This window comes from Bubalus bubalis, chromosome 5, assembly GCF_019923935.1.
Source record: "Bubalus bubalis isolate 160015118507 breed Murrah chromosome 5, NDDB_SH_1, whole genome shotgun sequence".
Classification (NCBI taxonomy): Eukaryota; Metazoa; Chordata; class Mammalia; order Artiodactyla; family Bovidae; genus Bubalus; species Bubalus bubalis.
In genome coordinates, this window is record NC_059161.1 from 16,232,291 (window position 1) to 16,244,356 (window position 12,066).

Consider the following 12,066-nt stretch of genomic DNA (forward strand, 5'->3'; position numbering starts at 1 on the left):
ATATAAAATAAATGATTGCCATATAATGTGATAAATGGACATGAAGGAAACACAGGGTACTTTTTAGAAAATTAAGAAAAAAAATGACAAGGGCATATAACACAGACTATAGAGGTCAAGGGAAACTTCCGGAGTCTGAAGGATGAATAGGAGTTAGCTGGGCAAAGGGGAAGGAAGGGCACCCTAAACAGAGACTAGAACGTCATGTGCAAAGGCACTGGGGCCACCAAGATCCCCTTATCAGAGTCCAAGTTTTTAAAGCATGCTAACCCTTTCCTTGGAGAAGGGAATGGCAACCCACTTCAGTATTCTTGCCTGGAGAACCCCATGGTCAGAGGAGCCTGGCGGTCTACAGTCCGTGGGGTCACACAGAGTCAGACATGATTTGGTGACTAAACAACGACAACCTTTTCCTACCAGCGACCTCCTGTAAATCTCTATCTTTCTGCAATTTTCTCCATCTATAAAGGTTCCGGGGGGGTTCCCTGGTGGTCCAGTGGTTAGGATTCTGCACTCTCACTGCAGAAGGCCCAGGCTCAACCCCTGCTTGGGGTTGAACTAAGATCTCACCCCACCCCACGCCCCAACCCCCCCAAAAAAAAATTACAAAAGTTTATAATGTGTCTTGAGATTCCTAGACCAGGGTTTCTCATCAAGTAAAGCAGGTAAATTTCTCAAATGTCGGGTCACAGGAGAAGAATTTATAGTAAAAGTTTTCCACTATTTCCTCTCCTGGGCCCCTGAAGGAGGACAGGCCTTTGGACTAGCTACTCAGTGCTGTGCGAAGCAGTACAGCTTCTCCCCAGATAGCCTACATTTGTAATCCAAGGACAAATTTAAATAAATACCGTTTCTTCTTCATATTTGTGCCCTCGAAGGGGAGATAAGCCTAAAGGACAGAAGACAATTCTTTCCCTTTCATGGGCACTGTTTCAGTTTGTGAGCTCCTCTCCCCCAACCCCCTGCCTCTTTATTGCTTCATGCCAAGCTTGCCCTGACAATAATGGAATTTTCAAGCGAATAAAAAAAGACCCTGAGGTTTACAGTGAGCACATTTTGGAAAACAACGAGCTGAAACAGAACTGCTTCGTACACTTTTTCTTGGGATCTTAGACTCACATGAACACAAGCCCCATGAAGGAATGGTTTCCAAGCCCTCAAGAAACTGGTCTTTTTCTTTCTTCCTCCTTCCCTCCCTCTTTTTTTCCTTCCTCCCTCCCTTCCTAAATTCACCTGGAGTTTTCTTTACTCTCTGAAGTAAAGTACAAAGAAATGTTTACATTTAATATGGCGAAGGCAGGGTTCGTTCTAGGACTGGGAGCCAAAGGCCTGTGCAGGCTCAGTCGTGTCAGACTCTGCAACCCCATGGGCTGCAGCCCACCCAGGCTCTTCTGTCCCTGGGATTTCCCAGGCAAGAACACTGGAGTGGGTTGCCATTTCCTCCTCCAAGGGATCTTCCTGACCCAGGGATTGAACCTGCATCTCCTGCATTGGCAGGCGGATTCTTTACCACTAGCGCCATCTGGGAAGCCCGGAGCCAAAGAGAACAGGCTAAAGTGGTTGCAAATGTCTAACAGAGTTTTACTGGAGAAAGCTCTCTACCTATCACTTTTATCCTCCTAAAAAGCCCTGGCCTTTCCCCCTGCAAATGGTCACCTGACCCCAGTCAGCAGGTAGGATAACAGAAGGTTGAGAACCCAGCCCGCCCACACCTTTCCAGGAAGACGTCCCTGAGGAGCACGCTGCTGACTGCTGTCGCCCCTACCACAGTCTCGGGGCAGAGAAGGAGGAGCTGAGTGGGTCTGAAACACCCTTATCTGGACGCTGCCCAGAATCATTTGCATATATCAACACAGTGCTGTTTAGTTGGGTTGATTCTTTTCCTCCTGGGAAGATCACCCACAGGAACCTCAGTGGGGGCAGTCTCATTGGAGTCAGGCAGCTGGGTCTACCAGTTCAAATCCCCTAGTTCTTTAAAAAAACACTGAAGGAATCCTGGAGTATGGGCCTTCCAGAACGTGGGGGCAATCCTGAATTCAGATGGCAGAGGTCAAAAAGCAACTGCTGTAAAACTGGCAGGCTGATAGGGTGTGACATTTTATACTCCTCTGTCCTTCACTGATTCATTCAATAAGAAGAAAAGTCTACATCTATTGCTTATTATGTACGAGGCACTGTTCTAAGCACTTTGCATGCACTTTGCTCTGGCAACAAGAGCCAATGGTTAAAAATAAGAAGATACAAAGTGGGAAGATTGGAGCTGAAGAGACTTCCCCAGTGGTAGGTCTGTGTGCCGTGGTGATAGCAGACTGTTTGGTGAACAGCATCTCAAGGGTGGAGGGAAACTTTGAGGTGATTCTGGTGGGCTTACTGTCTGAGGACGCAACAACAATTCAGGGAATGGGTGAGAATACCCAGGTTCCAAACAGTCAGACTGTTTACACAGTTGGGCCCCTATCAATGGCTTGGAATATGTGGAGCAGAATTCAGTTACGCAGGGAAAAAAAGAGCTAGGACAAACTCAGCAGAGGTTTAGGGCTTCACTCAAACGGAATGGAGTTAAGGGCAGGGTGCAGTCTCCATGAGATGTTGTGATACTATGTGGGAAAACTGAGATGGAAACCCAGCCACACACACTGCGAAAAACATTTTGAGGAATAAAAGAAAGTTATGACTCAATGGGCACATTGTTGTTTATTCCCATGAGACACCGCCAAGCCAGGCAGAGAGCAAGCCTGGAACCATTTATTACACTGAAGATGCCGACCTGACCAGAATGAGATGAAGTCTGGGAAGGGAAACCAAATGTAGAATCAGGGTGATGTAAATCATTTTGGTAGACAGTTTCATGAGAAGATAAGGGTATAAATAAAGAGACACAAGCTTGAGTTTGAATCTTACTCTGCCACTTACCAGTTATGTATCTTTGAGCATGTGCCCTAACTTCTAATCTTCAAAATCCTTATGCAAAATATTCCTATGGGACTTCCCTGGTGGTCCAGGGGTGAAGAATCCACCTGCCAGTGCAGGGGACACGGGTTCAATCCCTGGTCCGGGAAGATTCCATATGCCTCAGGGCAGCTAAGCCCGTGCTCAACAACAAGAGAAGCCACCACAGTGAAAAGCCCACACATACTAGAGAGTGGACCCTGCTCACCGCAACCAGAGAAAGCCCAGGCACAGCAAGAAGACCCGGTGCAGCCACAAATCAAAGAATAATAAGTAAGTAAGCTTCTAGTTAAAAATATCCCTACGGCTGTAACAACTGAATATACTGCGGAATATAAAAGTGCCAAGGACGGTTCTGGCACAGAGTAGGTGCTTCATAAATGATACTTTCTCTCCCTCCCTTATAGACTCCAGTTGAATATTATTAATATTTGGTTTCAATATTCCATTTCTCACTACTGATGATAATGTCTACCCTGTTGATCTCAGTAAAAATATTTCAAAGCATGTTTATATGTTAATAAGTTCCCAGGCAGGACACGTCTATCCCTGTGCCTCATATTAAAGTTTGCGGCAGAGAGAAAAAGGAAGTCATTCAGAATCACAAAGAAGAAGCCTAGCGCTATCTTTGAACCACGTTCTTTAAGGTCAGCAAAGAGCTGGCTCTTCAGAGTGGAATAAAATGCACACCCACTGCTTATCCAAGTAGTCATCCAGTTTCTCTCTCTTTTTTTTAATCCTCTCTCTTCCTGTCCCTCAGATGGGAATGATTTAATCTCCAAAGTATGCGTGACGACACATACTATTTCTTCCTCCAAGAATGTGATGTTACAACGTGAGGCCCCATTCCAGAACCGGATTGAGAGGGAGAGGTCATATGTCTAGTCTCCATACAGGCATTCACTAGTTGAATTTCACACAGAGAACATCTCTGTTTCACAGCCACAGAGAATATTGCTTATCTTGGCAGGCTCCTCACAAATGCAAGACACTGAGCCCAGATAAGCGGTGCGTGATGAATGAATCAGTGCAATTGCGATCAGTAAGGACCCAAACAAACAAACAAAACCCACCACTGACTACGACCCAACGGCCAATGAAATAAATCACCTTTGTATCAGAGATGGCAGTATTTTGGTTGCTGTTAACCTTTATAGAAACAACATGTTACTATGAAACCATGATCACATGGTCATGTAATTGCTATGAAAATGATTCATAAATCAACCATCAGGTATTTATTTCAACTGTGTACAGCAGTATGTGAGTGCTTTAGGGTTTCTAAGTGAAGTCTAATTAAAACTAATGGACATGGTCTATAAGACAGACAGCCTAGCTTGAAAGAGAGAATCACCATCATGAAAAAAGAATACCCCCAAATAATTCCCAGTTGAGCACTGACTAGCCGAGTGTATACAGAGAAGAAGGAGATCAAAGTGCCCGAAAAAGGTTTTGAAGTGTTCCAGGCCATCCTTCACATGTCTGACAGAGCAAGATTTCTAGAAAACAAATCTGTGTCACTACCCCTGCCTAAAACCCTTTACTGACTGCCCAAGGCCCACAAGACAATTCCTGAATTTCTGAGTGAAGCGTATAAGTCTTTTCATTATTTGGTGCTTGAGCTTCATCTCTTGCCATTTCTCTTCTGCTGCAGATGCTCCCAACTGTAGGACGTTCTATTAATAATACTGCCCTTTACACAATTTTCCCTCTTCTGGGAATATTTGCTCAGATTCCTCTTCTAAAATCCCTTCTGTTGGGTTAACTTCTACTTTTCCTTTAAGAATGAACTCAAGCCTTACTTCTTCGCTGAGAAGTTTTCTTTCCCTGACACCCACACCTTCATGAGCATACTCACACCCATGCGGGATTAATGTTCCCTGCTGTAGGCTCTGAAAATGCCTAGGGACATATTTATTACATACAACACTCATCACACTGCATTGCAATTATTGATTGATTTAATGCCGTTCGCCCACCTATTTCCCACTCTTTAGTATCAACTTTGCGTGCATGCTCAGTCACTCAGTCGTGTCCAACTCTTTGCGACCCATGGACTGTAGACTGCCAGGCTCCTCTGTCCATGGAATTATCCAGGCAAGAATACTGGAGTGGGTTGCCATGCCCTCCTCCAGGGGATCTTCTCGACCCAGGGATCGAACCCAAGTCCCTTGTGTCTCCTGCAGTGGCAGCCAAGTTCTTTACCAGTGGTGCCACCTGGGAAGCCCTGAAATATGCATAAGGATGATAAACTCCAAATTTAGGATAGTGATTACCTTTGGGGAAGGAGGAAAGCAAATGGAATTGGGTGCCAGGGCCAGGACTAGGGTGAGTAAGCAAGGCACCTAGCATGCAAAATACAAGGACAGATTAACTTCCAAGTTTGTGTAAGTGCAGGACATAAACGTGAGAGTGGGCACCTCCTTAAATTCTGTGCCCTCAGCACCTCCCTTTCTGATCCTAGTCTTGAGCCTATTAAGTGACACACACAGAGACTTCAAACAGCTTTCTGCAGAGTTTTACTGCTTTAAGAAACAAAAAACTAAACTCTGTTGTGCTAGTATTTCTATAGAAAGAATTTATAGTTTCTTCGTCTGGATCTCACATATTTAAGACTATAGCTATTTTACTACTTTCTTGGATTGGGATCATGACGACATGCAGATATTAGAGATTTGGACACCCAACACAAGTGCTCTGAGGCCTTGGTATAATGACTGCTCGTGAAAGATTATTTTCCTCGTAACAGAATAACCAACAGAAACACATGTGACCAAGCTTGGCAGTGAGGCCCTCTCTCCCATTGTTTTGCATTTTGAGCAAAGAAATGTGAGAATGAGAGAGGAGAGACCAGTCTGGAAGTTATACCAGGGGTAGGGCTCTGAGTAGTTCCTGCTGACTTGGTTCTTGTCCTGTTTCCAAGCATAGTTCTCCAAATTCCCATCAGTTCTGCGAACCTCCCAATATCCTCCAATAATTTGCCAGTTTCTTTAAATTAGAGTCAATTCCTATTGCTTGCAACCAAGGAGCCCTAACTAATACTTAATCTCACGCTGTCAAAGAATGAATTTATATAATTCCACATGTGTTCGTCGATCCTGAGCAATCAATTTTCTCACCACAATTTGATTTCCCATGTATGTTTGGTAGGAGTCTACAAGGACAAATGCCTACTTGCATGTTTTAAGTCCTATCTGTCAGGGCTACCTCCCTTGGCTGAATGAATGAATCACTGTGGAGTTATTAATGTCCAAGGGACATAGGCCTGACCTCTTATTCTCTAGCTGTGGTTGTGCCTATGGCCCCTGAATAAAAAACTGCCAAGCTGGCCTATGATAACAGCTGCACTAAGAATGAGCATCTCAAATCTAAGAAAACCCACCATTGCACCAACTGTGCCACTCAGCATTGTCTTACCTCCTCCGTCTTTAAAACCTCCCATATCCGAGCATGATCTTCCCCCAGCCAGTGTCCGGTGCTCTCTACCTTGGTGGAAAGTTTGACTTTAGACACCACATGTGCAGGCTCTCCCAAGGGCTTCTCCTCCATCTTGAAAGAGCCGGGCAGGAGGCATCACGGATCTGTGTGGAAGAATAAAGTGGGATCCAGGTTAAAACATTACATAACAACAACAGCAACAATGAGATGGCAGAGCAAATTATCATGCCTGATTCGCGGATAGTGAGACCATCAAAAATAGTATCATAATAGACACCAAATTTTATGGACACTTTTTATATTTTAGTTATTCATGATTGGCATTTTAATGCAGGCTTCTGGAGAAAGGGATGCATTTTGATAATGGACAAAGTGATAAAATTTTAAAGCAAAGTAAAAAGCATCCTTCGCCTGTTCTATCTGCTTGTCACTTTGCTCTGATCCCTCAGTAGAAGACATGAAAATGGGTGGATGTAAGACACACCTGGGCTTCCCAGGTGGCTCAGTATCCACCTGCCAATGCAAGAGATAGGAGAGGAGGGTTCCAGCCCTGGGTCGGAAAGATCCCCTGACAGAGGAAATGACAACCTACTTCAATAATCTTGCCTGGAGAATCCCATGGACAAGGGATCTGGTGGGCTACAGTCTATGGGGTCACAAAGAGTCAAACTGAGCACTCAAGACAAGCCTGGAAGATGTTTTCGCATTTCCATGCCCTGCGGGGCATGTGGGAAAAGCACTGGCTCTGGGGTCAGGAGTTTTACTCTTTAAACATCTATTAGACACTTGTTTGTTCGAGCTTCCATGTGAGGCAGACACAAATAAATCCGCAGTTTGGTTCTTAACCTTAAGGAGTTTGCTGTCTCCGGACAGAAAGGGTTGTAAACAAGTAATCACCACGCAGTGTCTTACAGCACCATGTGTGAAATGCCACGGTAATCATGCTTCTAAACTGCAGCAGAAGCAAAGAGGAAGGTTCTCTTTGACATTTATTAGCTGTGTTAACTTCCTGAGCCTCAGTTTCATCAGCAGTCACTCTAGAGACAATATTTAAACATTGACACCAATTCTATAAAGTCTATTTCCTTGACAGCATTCCACCTGCCACTGGTTTGTTCAGAATCACATTACACCTGCCCAGCACCACACTGCCCTAAGGAATCTCCTTGCCTCTATTCACATTCCCGAGCCCATCCTTCTGAGAGTAATTTTTCTAAAAAGCAAGTCTGATAATGATGTTCCACCTACCAAAATCTTTTCCCAGAGATTAAAGTCCAAATTCTATAACACAGTATCCAAGTCTTCTCTACCTTCTTCCTCCTACCATGCCCAGCAGCCTCCTCAACCACACTGTCTCTGTTGCTTACAGGGACTTTCCCAGTGGCTCAGTGGTAAATAATCTGCCTTGCAATGCAGGGGACACAAGTTCGATCCTTGGTCCTGGAAGATTCCACGTGCCACAGAGCAACTAAGGCCATGTGCCGCAACTGCTGAGCCTGTGGGTCACAATTAGGAAGATCCCACGTGAGACAATGAAGATCCTGCACGCTACAACTAAGGCCCAGCGGCACAGCCAAGGAAATAAGTGCTTGCAGGCGTCTGTCTCTTTTACAACCGAAAAAGCTGACTTAAAGCTCAACATTCAGAAAACAAGGATCATGGCATCCGGTCTCATCACTTCATGGGAAATAGATGGGGAAACAGTGGAAACAGTGTCAGACTTTATTTTTCTGGGCTCCAAAATCACTGCAGATGGTGACTGCAGCCATGAAATTAAAAGACACTTGCTCCTTGGAAGGAAAGTTATGACCAACCTAGATAGCATATTCAAAAGCAGAGACATTCCTTTGCCAACAAAGGTCCATCTAGTCAAGGCTATGGTTTTTCCAGTGGTCATGTATGGATGTGAGAGTTGGACTGTGAAGAAAGCTGAGCACCGAAGAATTGATGCTTTTGAACTGTGGTGTTGGAGAAGACTCTTGCGAGTCCCTTGGACTGCAAGGAGATCTAACCAGTCCATTCTGAAGGAGATCAGTCCTGGGTGTTCTTTGGATGGAATGATGCTAAAGCTGAAACTCCAGTACTTGGGCCACCTCATGAGAAGAGTTGACTCACTGGAAAAGACTCTGATGCTGGGAGGGATTGGGGGCAGGAGGAGAAGGGGACAACAGAGGATGAGATGGCTGGATGGCATCACTGACTCGATGGACGTGAGTCTGAGTGAACTCCAGGAGTTGGTGATGGACAGGGAGGCCTGGAGTGCTGCGATTCATGGGGTCTCAAAGAGTCAGACACGACTGAGCGACTGAACTGAACTGGACTGTAGCCCGCCAACCACCTCTGTTTATGGAATTCCCCAAGCAGGAATACTGGTGTCAGTTGCCATCCTACTTCAGGGGAGCTTCCTGATCCACGGACCAAACCCCTGTCTTCTGCATTGGCAGGCGGGTTCTTAACCACTGAGCCACCTGAGAAGCCCTGAATAAAGTGCTTATGGATCTCAAAAGCATCCCGGATCTTTCAGCCTTTGTTTGTGTCACCTCCCCTCCACCCACTAAGACAAGAGAATAAAGACCCTTCCTCCTTTGTATCTCTCTGTATATGCTCTGGACAGAATCCGACCATGTCACTTACAGCACTTTAAATTATTTGCTTTCAATTCTATTTCTACCTTTTGGTCTTTTAAGCATCTAAACTCTAGAGATGACGTCATGTATGGAGTAAGTACTAAGTATATGTTTGATGAATTTATTAATTCAGTAAATCATGAGAATCCAGTAAAATTAAGGCAGCAGATCTAATATATTCAAATAACAGATTACAAGTCAAGTCACCTCTTCTCTTTAACTTCTGTTGACTTAGTGGGCTGTAAGCTCTTCATAAGAAAGAGTTAAATCTAACATTCATCCTGCACCCCTAGGCAGAAACTCTGCAAGCAGCAATTGCTCATTAGCTACCACAGAGCCGTTTTCTCGGAAATGTCTTCAAGGAATTGAGCATGCCTGCAAAAAGCAGGTCTTAAACTCACATAACCTACTGCCCAAATAAAAGCAAATGAAAAATAGTACTGATGAAGCTATTTGCAGGGAAGGAACAGAGACACAGATGTAGAGAACGAACCTGTGGACACAGTGGGGGAAGGAGAGGGTGGGACGAATCGAGAGAACAGCATTGGCACATGATCATGTGTGAACTAGCTGGCTAGCGGGAAGCTCCTCTGCAGCACAGGGAGCCCAGCCTGTGTCCTGCCAGGACCTAGAAAGGTGGGATAGCAGAGACGAGGGAGGCTGAAGGGGGAGGGGAGACATATATATAATTATGACTGATTCATAAACCAGCAGAAACCCACACAACATTGTAAAGCAATTATCCTCCAGTCAAAAACTGAATTTAAAGTAAAAGTAAATGGAAATGGCATTGATAAGCTGGGCAGGGGTGATAGGTCGGAAGGTTCGAGAGAAGGGTCTTCTACAGCCAAGTTACTTCTCTGCCTCACATGCTCCATCTGTAAGCCATGGAGAGCAAGCAATATTCTGGCAGAAAGCAGTGATGAGGAACACTTAACCAAAACCATCGTGCAGTAATTAGAAGCATGCAGCACTCGATACACTCCCAGTAGGAACCAGGAAACAGAACCTTGACAATTAATGAGCAAAGTTCTTCTGAATGGACATAAATTATGCTGACACATACCTGCAAAGAAATAAACAAAGAAGAGTCATGTGGGGCTTTCAGTTCCAAAAAAAGGAAATTAAAATAAACAGGCAAAATGGAAACAGGCCAAATTAGTAGGGAAGGAAATTCCATTGTTGTTATTGGAGATAATACTGTAAACAACAAATAATAAATCAGAACAAAGTGGAAAAACTACATCAGATGGTTTTGTGGCTGTACCATTTGTATATCATGGAAAGGTACCTGGATAAGCTAGACAGACTGCAGGATCTCAGGGGGCACAATGGAACATCTGGAAATGTAACAGAGCCCAGTGACCCCATGGCTCTCACCCTACTGTCTGCCCACAGCTGTTTTCTCATCCCCACAGTGTGGGTGAAAGTTGGCAAGTTTTCCGTATGGGAGACTGAACTGACTATTGCATACTGACTTCCTACAGACTGTCCCTTACCCTGTTTGGGAAGAAGTTGCAATTCTGAGTTTTAAACCATTCCAAGGTACTTGGGAACTGAGGATGGGTGCAGAGAAGCAGCCAGCTCTTACGAAGCTCTTCAAGCACTCTGAGATCCTCTACCCTCTCTGAGACGTGAGCCTTTCCACCATGCTCAGTATATTTCCTCGCTCACACACACAAAACGACCATTTGAATAACATAGATTGGCACTCAGTGCCTCCTAGTCACTGTGCTAGGCATTTTTCAAATTACAGTATGTCCCCTACATACAAATCTTCAAGCTGTGAACTTGTGAAGATGCAAACCTGCATTCACATGTCCAATTGTCATGTGCGTGCATCCTCTGCAGGCATCTGTGCTTTTGTGTACTTTCCTGTACAGAGAATGTACTTTATAGAGAACAGTAGTACAGTAACTTTATTTTCAAGTCCAGAATGTCCGGAAACAAGTGTAAAAGCCGTGGTGATGTAGTTGGTACTGTACTGTACTTTTCAAGGTACCACACTATAAGATTAAAAATGTTTTCTTTATTTTTTGTGCTTGCTTTTTATATATTATTTGTGTGAAAAGTATTATAAACCTATTACAGTACAATACCATATAGCTAATGTGTTAGATGTGTTAGTTGGTTACCTAGGCTAATCTTGTTGGACTTATAAACAAACTGAACTTAACGAACGCATTCTCAGAACAGAACTCGTTCACATGTTGGGGACTTACTGTATCTCAAATCCACACAATAATGCCTCGGGGTAAACATCACCATTTCACAGCAATGGAACATTTGACTCAGAGAGATTAAGTCGCTGCTAGAAAGTTGTAGGGTTCCCAAGTTCACGCACTCCCTCCTAGGTCAGTTCAGAAGGGCTTCAGCCCCCGGCCCCTACCCTTCACTGGTGGAGTGAGACCTCATGCCCCTTCCCCACGGACTAGAGTTGATGTGTCACTGTCTTAGGCAATTGGCACAACAGTGTTCCTTGAGAGGTGGTCACATCTGATGAATCGTGGCTAACAGTGGAATAGATAGAGGGAGGGGAAATATGAAAAAATAGACCATTCTGTCCCCTTTTTGGAGAAGGCAATGGCAACCCACTCCAGTACTCTTGCCTGGAAAATCCCATGGACAGAGGAGCCTGGTAGGCTGCAGTCCATGGGGTCACTAAGAGTCGGACACGACTGAGCGACTTCACTTTCACTTTTCACTTTCATGCATTGGAGAAGGAAATGGCAACCCACTCCAGTGTTCTTGCCTGGAGAATCCCAGGGACAGGGGAGCCTGGTGGGCTGCCATCTATGGGGTTGCACAGAGTCGGACACGACTGAAGCAATTTAGCAGCAGCAGGAGCAGCAGTCCCCTTTTTACTCCCATCTTAACTTCTGACTACGGCAGGCTTTATAGGTATGACCTATACAGTCACACACGGCCTTTGCTCAGAACGACTCTAAGCTTGGTTGAATGCTCTGCTGCTGTTGTTCTGTCGCTAAGCTGTGTCCAACTCTTTGCAGCCCCATGGACTGCAACACACCAGGCTTCCCCATCTGTCCTTCAC

At 44.8% G+C, this 12,066-nt stretch overlaps 1 protein-coding gene across 3 annotated transcripts in view; it reads right to left on the minus strand.

The window, feature by feature from the left end:
- The window catches only part of RGL1 (ral guanine nucleotide dissociation stimulator like 1), a 280,330-nt gene that overhangs the window by 162,112 nt on the left and 106,152 nt on the right, over positions 1 to 12,066 (minus strand). For 2 of the 3 annotated variants that reach the window (XM_044942738.2, XM_044942739.2), the window contains exon 2: positions 6,367 to 6,530. In XM_044942738.2, coding sequence (XP_044798673.2) covers positions 6,367 to 6,498 — 132 coding nt within the window. In that variant the 5' untranslated portion in view covers positions 6,499 to 6,530. Of the gene's footprint in view, positions 1 to 6,366; positions 6,531 to 12,066 lie in introns of those variants that run through there. The other variant, XM_006048650.4, reaches the window with a different exon arrangement.